At 42.2% G+C, this 22,586-nt stretch overlaps 1 protein-coding gene across 2 annotated transcripts in view; it reads right to left on the reverse strand.

Moving 5' to 3' along the window:
* The window catches only part of dnah6 (dynein, axonemal, heavy chain 6), a 91,941-nt gene that overhangs the window by 12,678 nt on the left and 56,677 nt on the right, over positions 1 to 22,586 (reverse strand). For both annotated transcript variants that reach the window (XM_058775961.1, XM_058775950.1), the window contains exons 55-67: positions 22,391 to 22,514; positions 21,284 to 21,480; positions 20,820 to 21,023; positions 17,919 to 18,044; positions 17,314 to 17,478; positions 15,324 to 15,391; positions 7,775 to 7,955; positions 5,922 to 6,101; positions 4,654 to 4,887; positions 3,287 to 3,422; positions 2,983 to 3,155; positions 2,107 to 2,297; positions 536 to 696 (exon numbers count right to left, since the gene is read on the reverse strand). In XM_058775961.1, coding sequence (XP_058631944.1) covers positions 536 to 696; positions 2,107 to 2,297; positions 2,983 to 3,155; positions 3,287 to 3,422; positions 4,654 to 4,887; positions 5,922 to 6,101; positions 7,775 to 7,955; positions 15,324 to 15,391; positions 17,314 to 17,478; positions 17,919 to 18,044; positions 20,820 to 21,023; positions 21,284 to 21,480; positions 22,391 to 22,514 — 2,140 coding nt within the window. The remainder of the gene's footprint in view (positions 1 to 535; positions 697 to 2,106; positions 2,298 to 2,982; positions 3,156 to 3,286; positions 3,423 to 4,653; positions 4,888 to 5,921; positions 6,102 to 7,774; positions 7,956 to 15,323; positions 15,392 to 17,313; positions 17,479 to 17,918; positions 18,045 to 20,819; positions 21,024 to 21,283; positions 21,481 to 22,390; positions 22,515 to 22,586) is intronic.

The raw sequence follows: 22,586 nt of genomic DNA on the forward strand, positions 1-22,586 counted from the left end.
ATGCATAATTTATTGTGATTATGATAGTAATGTAACGTGTAACAATGGCACCTTAAAATAAAATGTTACCATTTTCTACAGTAATAAGGGGAAGAGGAAGAAGAAGAAGAAGACGAAGAAGAGGTTTCTTGAGCACCAAATCAGCATATTAGAATGATTTCTGAAGAATCATGTTATCACTGAAGACTAGAGTGAAAATTCAGCTTTGCCATCATAGGAACATATTTTAAAATATGTTTGAAAATAACAAAAAAAACAATTAATTTTAAATGATATTTCATATAATTACTGTTTTTATATGAACATCTAACAGACCCCTTTGGACAGTAATGTAGTTGAACTACAGCATTATTGCTTTTATTTTTGGTTGAATGTAAATTATTTTTTTACACAAGTCTTGATATTAAACAATGAATGGCTCTCTTGGGGTTGCAGGGGTCCTTGCTTTATATTTAAAGGACTTTAAATTAGGCTACAAAAGGCTACAAATTAGGCTACAAAGCAAGACCTCACTTATACACACATACAAACTAACCAGGTTCAGTGAAGGTTTTGATGAGCTCCTCCATTGCCAGCATCCACGACACAGCAAGGTGACAGTTTTGCAGGAAGATCCAGTTGCCTGTCTTCAGAGCTTCCATAATCATCCTCTCCGCAATAGGCCCTTGACCCTGACCCAGTGAGATTGATTTCACCCTGCAATACAAAAAACGCAAATGTTTATATTTTAGGTACTGGATTTGCCAAAGTTTGTCAGATCTATCATTACTACTACAATTATTTCAGATACACCCATTCCTAAATGACATATTAACACACACACACACACACACACACACACACACACACGCACAAGCGCACACACACACACACACACACACACACACAGCTTTAGTTTTCTAAGTGTCTCTTTGTATTTAAAGGGGATAGTTTTTGGCTATCCAAAACTAATACAAGTCCTTGGCAGCAGGTAAACCTTTTGAAAATGTTTTTCTTGTGGCTTTGTTGAAATGACTAATGAATCAACTGTTCTCATAGCTGGCAAGCAGAAGCGACCGATAGTACCATCCAGGCTCAGGTTAACAATTTATTGCAAGACTGAAAGTAACGGGAATACAGGAAATTGGCAGCAGTGTGAGCTAGAAACAGTGTCTTGAATTTAATTCTATCATATTCTGGCAGCCAGAAAATGATCTGAGCAGAGGCGTGACATGAAAAAATTACAGAGGGTTAAAAACCATTTGAGCAAAGGGATTTAGGAGCCACTCTAGGAATATAGAAGACATATATAGCAGATGCTGGTTGGCAAACAAGAATAGAACCTGGACAAGAAAATGAGTAAAGTAGTGGTCAAATAAGGCCACTGCTATCGTAATGTGGTCCCTAATGCTGAGTTCACACTGCATGATTTTCAAAATCATCGGATCATCGTTGTTTTCACACTGCACGACTATCTGGGGTGCATTCAGTTGCTGCTTTGTTCACACACCAGCTACAGGTGGAGAGGAAAGAGAGTGATAGAGCCAATCAAGTGGATGGGGATTATTGGGAGGCCGTGATTGACAAGGGCCAGTGGCGGGAATTTAGCCAGGACACCGGGATTAGACCCCTACTCTTTACGATGAGTGTCATGGAATTTTTAATGACCAAAGAGAGTCACAGGAGGAGGAAATTACTGTATGTGTACTGCTGAATGTAATGAGCACAGCAATGCTAAAAGAAGCATGGGATCTGAAGTAGAAGTGAAGTGCAGGCAAAAGAAGAATAGAAGTTCAAGCACTGATCCCTGTGGTACCCCAGTTTTGAGCAAAATGTGAAAAATGTAAGCCTTTCTTACAGGAGAACCAGGGCAGCAAAGAAACCCTCTTCATAAATATCACATACTTAAGTTTTTTTTATTTTTAGGAGATCTGTTTGTAAGCTATATGAAACATGTATCACACATTCAATATGAATGAATATATTCAGCAGAAGTTAATGTACAACACTCTGAGTATTCAATCATGTATGTATGTACTTACATGTGTCACTTAACTGGGAGTGACACTTGGGAAGTGAGTGAGTAAACGGGGTATACTGTAAATGTCACAGTGCATGTACAAGTACCTATCTTGGTATCCTCTCTCATTGGCAAACCGCTGGAACGCTCCCATTGGATCTGAGCCTGTGCTTAGAATAAAGACCAGGGTAATGGAAGGAGACATATCTGCATACAGGGTTGCAAGATCCACTGGGGGATTCTCCACAAACTGTTGTCCCAAACCAATGATAACAAACTCAGTCACTGCAAACACAACCTGAAAACACACAGAGTAAGAGACTTGAAATACATTTCAATGAAGCCATACCAGCTGATAACGATGCATAACTCAAGCAGACTTACAAGAAACTTGACACACACAGGAACCGTAACACATATACACACACACACAAACAAATCACAGCTTCTTAATATCAAAGCATATATGCTGGTCTGCTATTAAGCACAATACAGGAACAATACAACAGCTAGGGAGTCATCTGAACAGCTTAAAGGCATTAAAGAAAGCTTGAATTTTGAGATTTGAACTCAAAATTGTGATATATAAGTGAGAGTAGTGAGACACAAGGTTGCAATTACCTTTAGTGTCAGTTATATTTTTTTTAATTATTTCTAAAAATATTAGAGAATTTTGAGGATTTAGAGAATTGTGATATTTCAAATCAGAGTAGACAGAAAAAAAGTCAGACTTGTGAGATGTTAGGTCAAAATTACAAATTTCAAACTCGTATAAAGTCAGAATTGTGTGTTATGAACTGTTATAAACATTTCTGAGGAAAGAAATTACGAATTAATCTGAGAATCAGTGAATTTAACTCAGAATAAAATCGGAATTGCAAGAAATAAAGTCAGAATAGTGAAATTCTGGCAGAAACAGTCTTACATAGCAAGTCAACTTTCTTTCTTTCTTTCTTTCTCTTTTCCTTTCTTTCTTTCTTTACCTTCTCCTCCATAAAACTCTTGATGAGGATGAGTTTCTGGAAGGCCCCAAGTCGCTGGTTCCAGTGACCTCTGACCTGTGGCTGTTTCTCAGGGGGTATGTCTTCTGAGAAAGGAGGAAGGTCAGTAACATACCTGTCCCACTGTTCAGGGTTTATTGTTACCTCTAGTTGCCCTGAGAAAAAGAGACAAGGAAAAATAGCATTAAGATAAAAATTACTGTACGATTTCCATTTTGTGATTGATGCTTTTCAAGAAATTGTAAGTATGAGCCAGTGATGTTTTAATGAAACAGGAAGAATATACCCAGTTTGACAGATATAGGTGTGGATATGATCTCCTTTTTAATGCCATTAAAGCATGGAAGTCGGTCTTCTAGATTACAACAAGTCTCCCAGGCAAAATCAGACAACCATGTCACTTCTGGCTTCTCTGGCAATTCCTGCAGTGGGAAACAGGAGTGTTATGATCAGAAAATGTGTGTGTGTGTGTGTGTGTGTTTGTGTGGTTGTTTGTGAATAAGGCTGCATAAGTAATATTTCATCATACTGATACATGTCAGAAGCCATCAAACAGCATAAATTTAGATAAGTCATAATTGATTTGAGTACAACAATGTTGACAAACACTGGAGTAGACTGAAATATAAAACCATTAGAAGAAAATTAGTTACAAGCAGTGATGGACAGCATATTGGATTACTACACTTGGAATCTTTTCTTCTCTTATTTCTCTCTGCAGAGAAATTCCCTCTTTTCCTTAATTTCTAAACCATATTAACATCCTACACGGAGAGGTTCATAAATAAAGTAACAAAAATATCCGTCAATGTTTATAAAATTTGATAAATGCAACCTCTCGTGTAATATGTAAATGGTGATTCATTTTGTGCGGGATACACACTGGAGTTGAAAGTGCAAATACAATCCTTTTCAAATAAAAAATCAATGTTAATATAAGGTGAAATGGAGCTTGCAAGAGCAGTAGGTGGCCACCAGGACGTTAATATGTGGTTGCTAAATTGTTAAACGATATAGCATGTTTCCTTGAGGTTACCTGGGTGTTCTAAATGGATTCCAGATGGGTAATAGGGTGTTCTGGAGGTTTGTTTATTGGCAAAAGAGTCTTCCCCTAAGTAAGAATGTGGAATTTTTTGCATGTTTGATTGCCTGATTGTCCAAGTCTGATCAATTAGAAAAGTAACAGCACACATCTTCTCAACAAGCCACACGATTTGAGTTTCATTCATGTCCCTAATAGTACTGGAGCCAAGTTTAATACTTAGGGTTACCCATGAGCAATAGCAACAGAGAAGCTTTCCTTAGCAACAGAGCAGAACTGGACTCAGTTCACTGAAATACACACAAAAACATATTGCTTCAACGCACACTAAAACAATATAACAGCGTGAGGCATTAGAGAGATGCCTTTTTAATGGAGGCAGAGACTGTAGACCCCTGAGGAAAGGGAAAAGTTAGAAAACAGCTCTGCAATCTAACAATCAACACAATTAAGTCCCATTCATGACTTGTAGAAGGATAATTGCCTTCTACAGAATCAGAATAAGAACTCACAAACATAAGTACTTACACACACACACACACACAAACACACACACACACAAGTGTTCTTTCTTTTTCTGTTAACACATATGCCCTTTCAACATCACTGACCTTCTCCATGCCTCCTGCTCCTCGTAGAAAGTACTGCCACTCCTGCTGGGAGATCTCTCCTCTCTGCATCATGATCTCCACGCACAGCATGAAGCTGTAGATGGCCTTGTGCTGCTCAAAAAGGCCACGAGACACGTTCTTGTAGGCACTCAGCAAAGTCTGATCCAACAGGATCTGCAGTCTCATGCTCAGATCTCTGTGCTTCTCTGATGACTCAATAGTATTGTTGAACAACTGCAAAGACATTTCAGGTAAATTCTCAGGGAATGCATGAACTGACAAAATCTATACCTTAAATGCACTTAAAGTCACTTTGAATGATATAGCTACTGTATATATACATATACATTACTGATCAAAAGTCTGGCGTCTAAAAATATTTAACAATATTACTGTTTTTATTGTATTTTTGATCAAATAAATGCAGGTGAGCATAAGACACTTAGTGAAAGAATTAAAAAAATCCTACGGACCCCAAACGTTTAAACAGTATATGAAGAGTTTATTTGCAAAAACCGATAAACGCCACTTTAAAAAAAAAAAAAAAAAAAAATAGCTGATTGCCGTGCATTATTCTCCACATATAGCGCGATCTGAACCCTAAACATGTTTTGTCAAAAAAGCCGGCATTGTCCACTTTCAAGGCATCGCGAGTTCACGTTTTACTGCAGAAGCCAACAAGTGCCCTTGTTTTTTAACAGAAGCCGATAAGTCCATTTTAGCAAATCAGCGCGCTGTATTCAGGTCAGGTGACAAAGCTATTTTCACTTTGAAAAGACTTGCTAGCTGAGAGGAGTTTTGTCAAAGCTGACTAAAAGTGATCTGAGGAGATTACAAAGATTAAACGTGTGTTTTTTTTAACTCTAAAACATGAAATGTGGAATTATCTGCTTTTTCCAAAGAGAGACTTATCTGCTTTTGTTATAAAACAAACTTTTAATATGTAAAAAAAAAAACATATTTTCAATGAACTTTAATTTTGTAAATTACCTGTATTTGTTTAAGTTATTATTACTTAATCAAAACAACCCAACTACAGTTTGATTGATATTACTTGGAATGCGCAATAAAAAACCTATGATTTCTGAAAAATAAATAAATAAAAATGGAGTTATTGTATATATGAACTCTTCATATATAAAACATTGTATATATAAAAGTAAAGTAGCTGGGTTTATTTTTTTATTTTATTTTTTTTAATTAATTATTTTTTTTTACATGAAATCCTGAAATAATATTCTAGAATGTCTGCTCTAGATTGAAATTACCTGTTTAAAGTACTTTAGGGAGAACTGGTACATGGGGTCAATCTCAGACAGGCTGGCAATGACAAAGTACATGATGGAGCCACGTGTGGCAACGGGGCGATACTTCTCTCTGGCTGCGTTGATCATCTCCTCTGTCGTCTCCGCCTCCACCAGACGAGATTTAATGGCCTGAGATGTCACCTGTGCAAGAGAAAAGAGGATAAATTGTTAGCAGATCTGCTTCATGTCAAATGTAAGTGTTATACTCCAAACAGAGACAAATGTAATGACTCGACAGCTTGATGTGTTTATAAAGCATCTTAAAATGCAAAAAGAGCTATAAAGCCAGCCACATTGACAGCAGTATCAGTGTCGCAGAGATACATGAAACTGTAGCAGAGGTGTCAGACAGAGACAGAGCTGTTTTTGCCTTTGAGACGGATACTTCGTTCTTTGCTGGCCCAACCTTTCGTTCATCTATCAATCTATCCGTACCTCCCATTCAGCCTTTCATTACTCTCTGTGGGCGGTGGAAGGTTGACAGTGACGTGCAATCTGTGCCTCTGATCCTTCTGCTTGCTCAAATTTGGCACAAACACACTATGTCAGGGGAATTTGCTAAAAATGTATTGTGCCAAGTGAAAGCACCATTTATTAGTAAGCGGCATCTATGCTGGTTTTGCACCTGATTCACTAAAGAAATTATGCAGATCAAGGCAGCATTACAAATGCTGGCACAACTGTACAGTACTATAAATCTAGAGGAGTACTTTTTTCTATAGTTCCACATTATAGAATTTTACAGAAATTATTCAAAAATATGGTAAAATGCTTGTGTTGAGTTGCTTGTGATAGTGACACAAGAGGAAACATGGCATTTGTTTTTCCATTTCCAAATCCTAAAACAAATCCTCAGAAGAAAAAGATTAAAATGTGTCAGCCCTCATTCCCAAATGTTCACATAATCTTTTTAGTTGACTGTGACATTTGCTTTGTTTGTGAAGTAAACCTCTCCGTTTTGTATGCAGCAGTCATTAGCATAGCGGAAAAAAGGTTTAATGACAATTATTAGATAAACAGTGGCAACAAAAAGCGTCTGGACACTTAAAATAAATAAAATGTAATTGAATGACATAAATTATCAAACAAAGTGGCTTCTGAAAACAAATGATGCAAGTGCTTTTCAGAGCTAACTTCAGTTTTGTTAGATTCTTTTCCAGGATTTATTTTTATTTATTTATTTTGAAGTGAATGTTAGTGGTTTTAACAGTTCAAAAGTTTGGGATCAATAAAATTGCCTTTTTTGACAGAAATTAATACTTTTATTCAGCAAGGATGCAATAAACTGATAAAAAATGACAGTAAAGAAAAAGAAATGTTCTTTTGAACTGCATTTATATATCAAAGAATCTTGGGGGAAAATAATCATGGTTTCCACAAAAATATCTCAACCGTTTTCAATCAAAATGTTTCTTGAGCACCAAATGGCTGCTGAAAATTCACCTTTGAAACAAGATATATTTTAAGAAATTAAAATAGAAAACAGTTTATTAAACAGTATTTTACATTGTAATCGTATTTCTCAATATTACAGTTTTTACAGTATTTTTATCAAATAAATGTAACCTTGGTGAGCATAAGAGACTTCAAATCCCAAACTGAACGGTAATGTATGAATTCATATTGCTTTAGGGTAAACAAAGCTTAAAGTAAATAACATCTTCAGCTGCTTTTATATATAATTACTGGCCTACTGATGTCTATTACTCTGTTCACTAAGTATTTAAGTACTGTCTTCACACTTAAACTATTATAGATCAGTAAAAACACACAACTATGCCCTCTCTTTTAACTTCTGATCCCAAACCACTGACCTTTGACTCTTGTAATGTTTGTACAAGCTCCTCGTTGTCGAGGATGTTGCCCTCAGAGGTAAAGAGCAGTTTGAGAATTCGGTCCTCAATGGCTTTTAACTGGTTCCGGTCTGCATTGATGCGAACTATCAGCTGGTTTCTCTGTTCTTCCAAGTCAGGACGCTCCAGACGAACTACATCACTGGGTATAAACAAAAATAAACAATCACAACAAGTCAAGCTAAATTTTACAGAGTAGTAATTGGCAAGAGAATAATCATTTAATCAAATAATCATTATAAACATCAAATAATATTTTTTTGGTAGACAAAATTGTGTTATTATGCCATATGTCAACTTGTGTAATGAAATGTGTTTGCATATGATGCATGTTAATACCAGTTGTAAATGGTAATGTGTCCGGTATAAGTAGGGCTTGTAGGGCTTGAGCCAGGGGGTGATGGTTTTCATATCCATGGACCATGATATAAAAAGCGAAGACTCGGAAATCTACAACTCTTATGCTACTGCATTATTCCATCACTTCTTGCTTTTAGAAAAATAAACACCTATGATTCAGCTGCTGTCTCCTATATTTTAGACCTCAGAGGACTTACATTTTAATTTTCCTAAATTTGCAAGTTATTGCATTGGACAAAAACATACTGACTTTGCTCACACAGGGTTTAAAAACACTTGTGGTGTTAACAGTCAAAAAAGAACGGCCTACAAAAAAATTGCTTATACATTTCTCATTATGCTATATTATTAACAAATATTGGATTCAGCATTACGTGCCTAATGTTTTTGAGTGAAGATTGACAAAATGATCCACAAATAATGCTTTCTTCACTCAAAAACGTCTCGGTTACGTATTGTGAGGGATTGGTGGCCCTCCCCCTCATCATCATCACCACCCCGTCCCTTATTCGCCGCCCTTCACCAGGCTCCCGACTGGAGTGGGTGGATGAGAGGAGGGGGCGTGGGATCAACGCGGGCTGGCGGCGTGTGATGAGGCACAGCTGGACTGAATGAAGCCTCATCACCGCCGCTGTTAAATGCCCAGCGCCTCTCCTCGAGACCGGTCTCTTCCCGTGCATGCACGCTGGTGTCCTCGTGGGTCCAGGAAGGGTGCGTAGAGGGACATCGCGCCACCGGAGATGTGAGCTGCAGAACCCGCGGTCCGGGAGAACGCCGCACCCGTATTACGGCCGTCGGGCCAGGATGCCGGGCCGTACAAGTCCTGCCAAAGGCCGTGGACGACGTGTAAGAGCCGCCGCTGTGATGAAGCTGCCGCCCTCGCGCCCCGGACCCGAGTGGGAGCGCGTGCGGCCGCCGGACTCCGCCCCTTCCCTGGAGCCGTCCCCTCCTGGAACACTGCCCTCCTGCACGAGCCCCGCAGCACAACGAGGACACCAGATCCCCCCGTTTATTTTGGACACTTCTTCCCCTGGACACTTTATTTTATCAATTTTGTTTAATAAAAGCCTCTCCGAGGCCTGACGCCACACCCACTGTGTCTGTCGTTGGCTCCTCTCGTCACAGTATGTAACCCTCGTTCCCTGATGGAGGGAACCGAGACGTTATGTCGTGACGACATAGGGGATTTACTTGGGAGCCTCAATCATCTCTGACTAAAGAGAAAACGGCAATGAATATTGGCTAGTGGATTTTGCATACCTGCGCCACTCCCCATGCCCACGGGTATAAATAGGCGGCAGGTGCATCCACTCATTAGGTTTTACGCTGAGGAGCCGAGAACGAGTCCGTGGCAACCAGCGATGGTTCAAGATTATGGCATGGGGACATAACGTCTCCGTTCCCTCCATCAGGGAACGAGGGTTACGTACGTAACCGAGACATTCCCTATCTGTTGGTCACTACGAGTTATGTCGTGACGACATAGGGGTCCTATGGAAAGCGCCACAACCTGAACCCCGTCACAACCTTGTGGCACGCAGATGCTGACAAGCGAGCGCGTGACAGACAAATGCCATGCGAAAGGTCGCAACCTTTCCATCGCCCCAGCGCAAATTCGCTAACCTTGGTGCCCGCAGGGACCACTGAGTACATCGCTGCTGGAGATAGCCAAGCCGCTGTTCCTTACCCCACAGAAGTCGGAAGGGATTTCGACCTTCAATGAAAGATAGCTTCAAGTCTTTCCTATTTGTTGTTAGAGCTTGGCAGTAATGACAGGGAAGCGAGCCTTCCAAAGAAGGGCGCTACGGAGGCCACATCCTGCCCGAAGGGAGGTAACATGTGGAGACACTGATATGGACCCAGGCCTGGGGCAGTACTACATACGATTGGACCCTGGGGCAGATCCTACCTAGAGGTAGGGAGGAGAGCTGCCAGCAGGGCCTGACAGAGGGCTCTGTCAAAGGGAAGACACGGGTTTACCGTGAGGGAAACCTTACCGTGGTAGAATACACATATGGGATTACCGAAGGGAATCAAGCCATCTGGACACCTAGCCCAGTACAGGGGCTGACCGGAGACCAGGCGAGCTAACACAAGTACTGGGCCTGGCGTCAGACTGCTCCGCCCAGTCTGACTGCCGGGGTGCTGGAGGAACTCCACCAGGGTTCGCCGTCCGGGAACTGAACTGGAGGAGGAAACGGCGCTCGAATCCCGGGTGAGGGGAATGGCGCAGCAAGCGTGACACCGGCCAGCTCTTCCCGCCACTTACCTGTACTTACCTGTTACCCAACACACGGGAAGAAGCTGGCTTGACGCGGAGATTGTAAAATCTCACGAAGGTGTTCGGTGTTGCCAGCCCGCAGCTCTACAGATGTCTGCCAGAGAGGCGCTGTGCGCCAACGCATAGGAGGACGCAACACTCCGTGTGGAGTGAGCCCTCACCCCGAGGGGGTGAGAGTAGACCGGCCCAAACACAAGGCACTCTTCGCTCGCCGAAAATGCTTGGTGGTCCCCGACCCTCTTGATGGAAGTGAGCGTGGTCAGGAGCGCTGTCTTAGCAGACAGGAACTTAAAGGGATAGTTCACCCAAAAATTATGTCATCATTTACTCACCCTCAAGTAATTCCAAACCTGTATGAATGTCTTTGTTCTGCCAAAGACAAAGGAAGATATTTTGAAGAAAGTTTGTAACCAGGCAGTTTTGGGGCACCATTGACTTCCATAGTAGGAAAAAAAAAATACTATGGAAGTCAATGGTGCCCCAGAACTGCTCTGTTTCCCACATTCTTCAGAATATCTTCCTTTGTGTTCAGCAGAACAAAGACATTCATACAGGTTTGGAATTACTTGAGGATGAGTAAATGATGACAGAATTTTCATTTTTGGGTGAACTATCCCTTTAAGCTCATCTGAGTCCAGCGGCTCAAAGGGACCCCTCTGAAGCCCAGCCAGGACAATAGAGAGATCCTAGGAGGGCAGCAGGGGTGGTCTAGGAGGATTTCATCTTCTAGCACCCCTCAGGAACCTAATGATGAGATCGTGCTTTCCCATGGACCGGCCGTCCACTGCAGAGCGATTTGCTGCGACAGCAGCCACATACACTTTCAAGGTGGAGGGTGACAGCCTACACTCCAACCTTTTTGCAGGAAAGAAAGCACTACTCCAATCGTGCATCTTCGGGGGTCTTCTCAGCGAGAAGAACACCAGTTCACGAACAGACTCCATTCAGCGCACAGGCTCTAGCCTGAGTGATCGTGTTAACCACCTCTGGTGACAGATCAGCTAAGTCTGCCGCGTCCTGTCCAGGAGCCACACATGGAGGTCCCAGAGATCTGGACGCGGGTGCCAAATGGTGCCGGGCCCCTGAGAAAGGAGGTCCTTCCTCAGAGGGATGCGCCAGGAGGGGCTGTCACGAGGAGTGTGAGTTCCGAAAGCCAGGTCCGGGTGGGCCAATAAGGCACAACCAGCAAGACCTGCTCCTCGTCCTCCCTGACCTTGCACAGTGTCTGTGCGAGAAGGCTCACTGGGGGAAACGCATACTTGCGAAGAGCCCGAGGCCAGCTGTGTGCCAGTGCGTCCATGCTGAGGGGGGCCTCGGTCAGTGAGATATTACAGCTGGCAGTGGGAGGACTCGCGGGAAGCCAACAGGTCTAACTGAGCTTCCCCGAATCGACTCCAGATCAGCCGGATCGTCTCGGGATGGAGTCGCCATTCTCCGGGGAACGTGAGCTGTCGTGAGAGCGCATCGGCTGCACGATTGAGCTCCCCCGGAATATGGACAGCACGCAGGGATTTGAGCCACGTCTGACTCCAGAGGAGGAGATCTGTATACCTCCCAGCCGGTTGATGTACGAGACGGACCAACACGTGCTTGCCGAACAGCAGTGGCCGGAACTGCCGCAAGGCCAGATGCACTGCCAACAACTCTAGGCAGTTGATGTGCCAAAGCAGTCGAGGCCCGAGGCTGCCTGCCCGTTGCATGTAGTGCACCAGCCCGCACTGGAGGCATCCATCGTGACAACGACATGCCAGGGGCTGCATGAGTGGCAACGCGTTGGCGAACTATACCACGGCGCCATGCCCATCTCGGGACTCGGGAGTGTAACCAGTGCTGAAGTGGTCTCATATGAACCAATCCAAGCGGCAAGACTGCAGCTGCAGATGCCATATGCCCCAGGAGCCTCTGAAAAGGGTTTCAGTGGTACCACCGTCCTGCCTCTGAAGGAACTTTGCGAGACGCGCCACCACACTCACCGAGTCTAACTCCATACTGAGAAAAGAGTTTCTCTGCACGAGGGAGAGCTTGCTCTTTATCCAGTTGACCTGAAGCCCCAACTGGCTGTGTGCTGAAGCGCTGGGTCCCTGTGATCACACAACTGTTCTCGCACACGGGCCATGCTCGAGATAGTTGAGGATTCTGATGCCCACTTCCCGTAGCGGGGCAAGGGCGCCCTCCGTGACCTTCGCGAAGACACGGGGGGGACAGGTACAGCCTGAAGGGGAGGACCCTATACTGCCATGCCCGACCCTCAGACGCAAACCGTAGGAACGGTCTGTGTCGCGGAAGGATCGAAACATGAAAGTAAGCGTCCTTCAGGTCGATTGCTGCAAACCGTCAGTATCTTGAACGGGAGCCTGTGCAGGGCCCAGTTCAAGACTCGCTGGTCCAGGATTGGTCGAAGCCCACCGCCTTTCCTGGGTACGATGAAGTAAGGGCTGTAAAACCCTTGCCTCATCTCGGCTGGAGGGACCGGCTCGATTGCATCCTTTGCCAGGAGGACAGCAATCTCCTCGCGCAAGACAGGAGCGTTCCGAGCTACCACTATGCACAGTGTCTGTGCGAGAATGTGCGACAATGTGGGTACCGCTGGCCCTTGAGCCAGCGGCGGAACAGAACCAGAGATTTTCCCCCCGGCACTCCTCCGGGGGAAGGAGCGGCGCTGTCCCTGCCGTCTCCTGAGAAAGAGCAGCTTCCCACATCTCCGGGTTGCCCGTGTCAGGGCCGCTTTGTCGCCTATCTGGGCGATTAGGGGTCGACTGGGACACGGGGGGCGCCGCGCTCCTGCGAGAGGCTCGACGCACCGGCATACGGGACAATTCAGCACGGGGCGGAGCAGCTCTGGAGGGCGCAGGAGGGTGCCCACGGCGACAAGCAGACTGGGGTTTGCCCTGCAGCGGAGCGAGGCATCACGCGGGATCACAAGATGTGCCACTTACCTGTTACCCAATTGGCCTCGGTCTGCTTCTGTACTGCCGAGAACTGCTGGGCACAGTCCTCGACAGTGTCGCCGAACAATCCAGCCTAGGAGACGAGAGCGTCGAACAGCACACTGTCGGCACCGCTCCTCTCAACAAGGCTGAGCCATAGATGGCACTCTTGGACCCCAAGTGTGGACATCGCCTTCCCGAGGGACTGCGCTGTGACTTCCGCCGCCCGTAGGGCACGGTCAGTCACCGAGTGCAGTTCCTGCATCAACCTCGGGTTGGTACTACCCTCGTGCATTTTAATGCCTTGGCTGGTGTACTCGCAGGATAGCCATGGCATGCAGGGCAGAGGCAGTTTGGCCCGCAGCACTGTAAGCTTTGGCTGCGAGCGGCCGTCAGCCTACAGGCTTTGGACGGGAGACGAGACGATTCCTCCAAGTGGCACAAGTGCACCGCAAACGCACTCTCCACCTGGGAAATGTCAACGTACCCCCTTGCTGCCCCGCCATCGAGGGTAGTGAGGATGGGGGAGGCAGACGAGCTGCTTCTGGCCGTAAAAAGGGGCCATCCACGACTTCGTCCAGCTCCTCATGCACTTCCGGGAAGAAAGGAAAGTGAGCCATGGCCCGTGCCGAGGAACCAATCATCTCGCCGCGAGGGCTCAGGACTAGGAGGTGTGCACGCCTCCAGCCCGATGCTCGCGGCGGCCCGGGAAAGCACGGCCGTCAACTCTGGATCCAATTTGGCGGTGGCCGCGACTCCTGAGGGAGGCAGCCCCGCTGAATCTTCATCCTCAGAGGACGATTGCCCAGCCCCCGATGCTGCGATCGACATCTGATCCTCTGTCGGCGCACCGAATGAAACGCTGGGCACGCCGTGAGACGGCACAGCAGAATCACCGGGGAGCCGCACAGAACAGCTGCTGCGGGAGGAGTGAGAGGTCCGTGGGGACTGGCCCGGTGGAAAGGCTCTCACTGTAACCCTCAGATCGCCCAGAGCACTAGCCGATGGTTTTCTGCTCGTGGCAGAGAAGCCAGTGCGGGTAGTGATAGAGGGAGCCCCTCCCATCCTCGTGAGGGGAGAGAGGGGAGAGAGGGGAGAGAGGCGCGATCGCAGTGCTGCCATGGTTACACGCTCAGAACGAACACATAAACCATCCACGAACGCAGCTTCAGACACTGAAGACAACGATCGTGGCCGTGGACAGAGGATAGGAAACGACCGCAACCAAGAGGACAAGGCCGGAACGGCGTCTTTAAAAAGACGCGAACCGACCGTGATTTGCTCTTTTAGGAAATCTGCACTTTTAGTCGAAGTGCCCAAGGTAATTGCTGCAGACAGGGACACCACTGTTCGCACCGTAACGCCAACCAGAACAGCTTTCAGACAGATGATGAATGGCTCTTTGTGGAGATCAACACATTCATCCACTCGACTCCGAAGCAAAAATCTAATGAGTGGATGCACCTGCCACCTATTCATACCCGTGGGCACAGGGAGTGGCGCAGGTATGCAAAATCCACTAGCCAATATTCATTGGCGTTTTCTCTTTAGTAAGAGATGATTGGGGCTCCCAAGTAAATCCCCTATGTCTTCACGACATAACTCGTAGTGACCGACAGATAGGGAACTGAGGTTCATAAGCTCAGATCAATGAGGCCTATGACCAATCAATTTCAAAAAGAAATACAAAACCTCAGATAATTGAAACAAAAAAGAGTTGACAAAAAAAAAAATTGTTGACAATATAATATTGTGAGAGATTTACAAGAATTTTTGACTGGAAACATAAAATTAGATAAAAGATAAGATTTTCAACATAGCCAAAAGGTTAACTTTAAGTTTTTCTCTATAGCAGATTTTAAAAAGTTTAAAACTTAACATCATGTGTCTCATGTGCTTTTTGTTTTTAAATTGAATCTGAATATACAAAGCACGGGGTTACCTGAGGATTTGATCTTCCAGTCCAGACTTGGTAACAGTGAAGTTGATGATGGTCACTTTGATGCACACCTGACACAAATAAGTCACAAAACAATTATGGATGTGTAGCTTAAAGGGATCATACCATAATTTGTACAGTATCAACATTAATTGAAAGCAAGCTACATAAATAGCTTGTTCTGGTTTTCTCCACCTTGTCATCATTTAGACATTAATGAGACAATGCTGCTGGCTCAGAGGAAGGCAGAAAATCATTCAAATTTGAATTATTAAAAAAAAAACAATTCTAAATAGCACAAACATGCATTCTTTAGGGGCATGTGAATAATGATTGGCATTGTCTGCTAAATGTATCCCCTAAGAGATGCTACCTTTCCACTCTAAAAATCCTCTAGAGGCCCACTTTGTGCTTTGATTGGCCCTATGTGCTTTGTATTTGCTGTCTGTCTGTGAGAATGTTTCTTTAGTCCAGAATGGTCTGTCAGGACAGCTCATCTCTCTTCATATAAGCTGAAATGACAGGTCTGTCCTGTCTCTAATGCTGGAGCTTACAACGGCACATCCCCATTTGACAGGCAACCGTATCTGGCAGTGTGCTCTCTGCCTGCTGCAAGCGCTATTGCCCGTGGCCTTGTCTGTTATGATTGCTAGGGCATTGTCTCTTGGCAGGTGGGCGCTGATCCGCATCCACCCCAGAATTTTGCAGTGAGAGTTGATATGGCATGGAGCCAGGGAGGGATTGGTGCACAAGGTGGTGCCACAACAGATATGTGAAGGGCTGGTGCCAGCCGTGTCCACTTTGCTACAGTGCCAAATCTAGTTGACCTTAAACAGGTGTCAACCTTGACCCCAGAATGCTTTCTAAAATCCCCCCTGCCATTTGCACAATAGTCTGAGAGGATAAATTAACAATGAGCTGCTAATGAAACACTGACAGTAATTACATGTAACAAAAAGACTGCGGGGGTCAGACATTTGCAGGGAAGAATGAATTATCAGTCACATACAGGGATTGGACAAAGTATTGTGAACACATAGGAAATAGATGATATTTCTTCCTAACACAATTTGCTTTTAATACAGCCTCCAACATTCTCAGAATAGATTCATATGTAAACTTTTGAATAGTCTCCAGTAGAATGCTGTCTATCAGAACATCTGCAACTTGCTTCAGAGATACTGGAGATGGGAATTTGTTTCTCACACTACTTTAAGAACAGCCCACAGTGGCTTGATAAAATTCAATTCAGGTGATTTGACAAGGCCAGGGCAGATATTGAAGCTTATCTTGGTGCTCCAACTGTCCAGGTTTCATGATCATGACTTTATCTTTTCAAATTTTAGCACTGGTGTCTGTGATTAAAGTTCTAGCAATTGCAGCTCTTTTATGGATGTTGGTTTTGTGAGTTTGTGAAAACATGGTCTTCAAGGTGAATATTGAGGTTTGCTGTCACTTCTGCAGTAATTATGTGTTGTTTGGACACAATCCTTCGTAGTGTTTGATGGTGCCTTTGATTCAATTTCAGTTTTTTTCCCAGAAATCTTCTTCGCTGATGAAGTCTTGCCATGCTTTGTCTACGCAGTCATAATCGTAAATTAGGCTGTCAAGGTTACAGATGTTCCTGCTAAAAGGGCACCCATGATTTGCCTTTTAGGACGTCAAACAAATCACCCATTTCATCAAGCACTTGTACTAACCACTGCTAAACACAACTTATACTACACTGACACAACCTAGAGCATATAGAATATAGACAATAAAAGATAATCACTACAATGACTTTTTTCACTGTAGCCTACACAAACTATATGAACACCTAAAACAATGGGTGTTCAACCCCTGTAGATTCTCTGGTTACAGGTGGTGACAAAGGAGTTCCACATACCAAAAATATTTATATTTTATATGAAATGAAAATTGAAAACAAAAATTGTTAATATAATTTGATGGAGCTGTTTGTTTGTTCTCTTGCTCGGACTGACACACCTACCTCTGGGAGGTAGTGGGGATTGGCCATTTTGGTGGTCATGTAGAAACGGAAGTTTTTATCATAGTCAATGTCAGAATCTCCCAGCCGGATCAACGTTCTTCCACCTAACACAAATGTTTGCTTCAGAAGAATGGGTTCCAGAGCAGGGTCCAGTGTTTCTTTTAGCTGTACACACACAAATATTGTATGAGTGAAATGCATGATATTTGTTTATTTTGCAGTTATGATAAATATTCAGCATTCAGTTTAATTTTTACGTTAGATCTCTTGGTATGGTACAGATGTCTGATCTCTGTTCTTAAAACTGATCTAAAAATAGATGCTAGGGGAAAACTATAGGCCTCAGTTGTCAGCAATGAAAACAAACATGACTGAAACTAGATTCATCAGAAAATCACATCTGGCAAGAGTCAGAACTGATAAACTCACTACAGAATCACTCATTTAAGACCGAATTAAACAATTCAAAGTCAATCAGATATCAGTTATCAGTTCCTAACAACTCTAATCCATAATTTTAAATATTTAAATTCTTATTTCAGCAATGTATTTGTATTTACATTCAACTAAAAAGTTTCAAAAGTGAAAGAAGGGTCAAAGTTTACCTCCTCTAGAAGTACAGGCATGCCAAGCCGGATGGCGTTTTCAAGTGTACGGAGGAAACCTGCATCGGTTAGCTTGATCACCTTAAGACCATTCTTTGTCTCTTTCGACCGTATCCAACGATTTGCCTAGATATAATGCGTAAAAGCCTGCATTGCATTACTGTAAAAACGCAACATGGTGTAACCATCAATTAAAAAGTAATAACAGATTTCCTTACTTCTTGAATACATGTGAGAGTACGTCAACATGAATAACCCATTAATATCATTCATTTTTAAGCTTTTTTTGTCACATGCTTTTTTTCATTATGACAGTTACATGCCTATGTATGGTGTTGTTTTAATGCCACGTATATATAAAAAATAATAAAAAGATTACAAGAATAAAGTTGTAGCAATACGAGAATAAAGTCAAAATTATGAGAATTACATCATAGCAAATTACGAGATTAAAGTTAACATAAATAAATATAATATTTTGAGAGTATAGCCTATATTGCACATGCGAATTCGAATACATTCATTAGCCTATTTGTAATGTGCCACCCACCCAATAATAGTAATAAGCTTTGTGCTTTTGGTACTTTTAATATAAAACACAGTCTCAGCTTTCAAATTCTGTCAGTTTTATAGTGAAATACAAACAATATGTCTTACAATAATGTGTTTTCTCGCTCTTTAATGTGGCGTGACAGATCTCTGTATTCGCCTCAGTTTAAGCAGCATGTGAATCAATCATCTTTTCGATTACGAGACATTAGTTTAATTAAATTATACCGGTTTTTATGCCTTCTGATGTTCCTTCATGTTTATATCATTCTATAACTTGTAATAAAGAGGAAAAACGCATTTATAATATGTATTTCATGATAAAACTGACAGAATTTGAAAGCTGAGCTGTGTTATTTTAAAAGCAACAACACACAAAGCTTATTGCGATTACTGGGTGGCTGGCGCGCTACAAATAAAAAATGGATTTGAAGACGTGAAATGTTATTTCCAATCATTTATTATACTGTGAATAAAACATCTTGTGAATAGTCACTTAATATTATTTACCTCATAAAAGACAACAATAGAACTTAAGGAGTGGGATACCACTTCAACCTTTAGAACGTTTTATTGCTGTTTTTAATTATACACATTGAACATTAACGTTATTCATGCAATATACTGGCCTTGCTACCACTTTATTCTCGAAATATGACCTTAATCTTTTATTGCTACGACTTTGATTTTTGACTTTATTCTCATACTACGACTTCATCTTTATCATTATGTGAGTGCATGAGTATATTTGTGCATGTATGTGTGACAGAGAGACATGAAGAGAAAAGACAGATAAAGAGAAAGATCTTTATCAGATGAAAAGAATGTGACAGATGTCACTTTGTAAAGAATCTGGGTTCAGATTCTGCTGAAATTAAGTATTGTACTATATAGAAATGTGTGTGTGTTTGTGTGTGTGAGACGTGCATGTAGAATCTATCCATTATGACATCAATGCCACAATACAGAATGGAGATGAGTTGAGTGTAGATTGTTTGTGTCATGGTATTTGTCTGATGTTTGAATGTCTGTTTCGGTCTCTCCAGAAGACAGAAGTCTCCCAAGAGAGACAGCCAGATGGAGAGAGAGTAAAACACAAATGACAAGTAAGAGCAGAGGAAAAAAGGAGAACGACAGGCAAATGTGCTGAAACCGGAGGACAGTAATGAAAATGGAGAGGTTGGAATGGGAGAAAGATATCTGTATGGTAATGCAGGGAGGCTGGTTGTTTTCCTATTTGGGTTGCGAAGGCTGTTCTTCGTACCACTGTGACACCATCTCTAACCAACTGAACAACACTCTGCTATTAAAGATGCCCTTCACCTGAGACACTCATTTTTGTCCTGATGACACAGGCTATATGAAATGCAAAACAGGAATTAATAGAGAATTGATCTATTGATGTGGCAAGAATTATACCGCAAGCATCTTTAAACAAGTCAGTCTAAATTTAGCTCCATGTTACTTCCATTTGTAATTTAAACATACATTACCGTTCCAAAGTTTGGGATCACAATTTTAATTTTTTTTCAAAGAAATTAATACTTTATTTCTGATGACAGTAAAAACATTTACAATGATATAAAATATTTCTATTTTAAATAAATGCTGTGCTTTTGACATTTCTATTAAAGAAATCATAAAAAAAATTTACTACAATTTCCACAAAAATATTACGCATCACATCTGTTTTTAACTATGATAATTACATGATGTCTAAAGGATTAATAATTTTAAATATGTAATACTGCATTTTCAAATAAAAGCAGCTTTGGTGAACATAAAAGTATTCTTTCAAAAACACCAAAATGTGATGGTCAAATGTGCACGAGAGATATAGTCGTATATTAATGGAATGAACTGTAGTGTCTGGTGTCATGTGGGCATTTGTCGTAATTCTGCAGTCTCTTAACAGTGTCTACATTAGGAATTCAGAGTGCTTGAGGGAAGTAGCTCCTCCTGTGCCTATCCATGCTGGCCTTGGTTGCAGTGGGGAAAGTCTGTGGTTAGGCTATCATAAATGCTGATGCCACCATCAAGTTCGCATGTGGTAAACTATAATGATCATCTTGAAACAGTGTGTGGCAGCTGCTTTGCCTTCCAGAAAAAGAACCTATTAACTTCCTTTCAACCTGAAAATAAGCTGCTTTTGAATGAACTGATCCATCTTAACCCTTTCATGAAGAGATTAATTAGTTTTAATGGTTATGTGAGGCACTGTGAGCTGGAAACTTTTTAGTGCTATTTAAAGGAATATAAATTTCATCATTAAATAAAAATTTGTTCTTGTGACTTGCCTTGCTAAGGCACTGGAACAGCATTAATGGAAGGTTTGGGAAAGTTAGAGGTCACCTGATCTTGAGGGTCAATCATGAGTGGCCAGCGGCGTCCCCGCATCACAAGTATTCCATTCTCCGTGGAGACATTATCCCGCGGCAACCCTTCAGCATTCCACTGTCGGATCTCATAGGGATCTCCTAGAATGCTGATAAGACTGAAGTTGTCACTGATTGGGATTCCCAACTTTTGACAGCGTGTGATCCAGTGATCTATAAGCTACACGACACAAAAAATGCTCATTAATCATATGCACGTTTCTCAGAAATACAGTAAGTGTTAGTATTCTGTAAGCTGACAGGAAACTCTGTTTTGATGTGTCATAGTTTGGTAAGGTGGGCATTTGACATAGGTCATGATTAAGAGGATAAGACAGGTTTGACTTTAAAGACTTGCCAGATAATGTAATATACTCAGTGGCATTTTATAATTAAGGTATGCTGTGTGGAGTGAGAAAAGCTTGTGATCTAATACACTACCAGTTGTCTGTAATGGGAGGTGAACGCTCCATAATAAGCCACACATGCAGCAGCGATGAACACATTTCCAATGACGTTGTGGATCTCCTGTTCAAAAAAAGTAATGCTTTCCTGCCATCGCACCTGCTCGTCTCCCAGAGCAGATGTTAACTTCCCCGACCGACCCAGACGTACTTCAGTCAGAACCCTGGTTTTATCTACAACCCGCACACAAACACAGACGAACATACACACAGATTCATATAGGCATACTGTGTGGCACCTTAAAAACAGTTCACTATAATTTTAAAAAATGTGTCCATATTATGTCAACAGTCCCTTAAAAATCCCATCTAAACTGGTCCAGGCTTTCATAAGATTAAGTCAACTAGTCATTTCGACAACCTGACTAGTTGACACAAAAATAGTTTTGTACAAAAACAACATGAATACTTCACTCATACACACAAAATACCACAATTACTGAACACACACCATATATAGGACACTGCAGTGCTAATGTATTTTTGTAGGCCAAACCATAAGTTAGCATCACACTAGTTCCCTCAAAAAATATCCAATAGGATTTTTTTACATTGGCCTTCCATTGAATCTTCACAAATCATCACAGCTGAATTTTGAAGTCTATATACAGTCGGCATAAATAAAAAGCTAAATGAAGGATATAAACGAACTACACCATTGTTGCATAACATCCCTATAACTAAGCATCTAACAACTCTTAAATATTTTCCTTGAATGTTAAAAAGTTAGAATAGGCCACAAGAGTGTGATTATACACACCACGAGGCAATAAAAGCAAACTAGTAAATAGATGAGTTTTAGCATGCAAAAATACATAATTCCCTGCAGCACTCTTATTTGTTATAAATGTAAATTTTATTCTCTTGACTTTGCACAGTAATCCAAGAATAACCGTTCTTCAATCCTCTACTCAATTCCATTATCCTTTTTTTTTTAATCCCTTTATTTGGCCCCAACACAATTTCTTGCTTTCTGTTATTGCCTTATTATCATTTAGCACACTTTGTGATACATTTCAATAAATTCAATAATTATGCAGTCATGGAAGCTATCTGTCTCTTCGTCTCTCTCTTTCTCTCTCACCCAGCATCTCTTTCTCAGCCACACTGGACTCAAATAGCTCCTGTAAAGCTTTGATTTGGTTCTCCACCTCTTGTAGTTTTTTCTGCTTTTCTTTCAAAGTGGACATTGTTGCATCCAACTCGGCCTGATAAAAACAAAACAAATTAATAATAACAGCAAACAACACATAGTTACACACACATAATGCAATAGAAAT

Source organism: Onychostoma macrolepis, chromosome 01 (assembly GCF_012432095.1).
Source record: "Onychostoma macrolepis isolate SWU-2019 chromosome 01, ASM1243209v1, whole genome shotgun sequence".
NCBI classification, from domain to species: domain Eukaryota; kingdom Metazoa; phylum Chordata; class Actinopteri; order Cypriniformes; family Cyprinidae; genus Onychostoma; species Onychostoma macrolepis.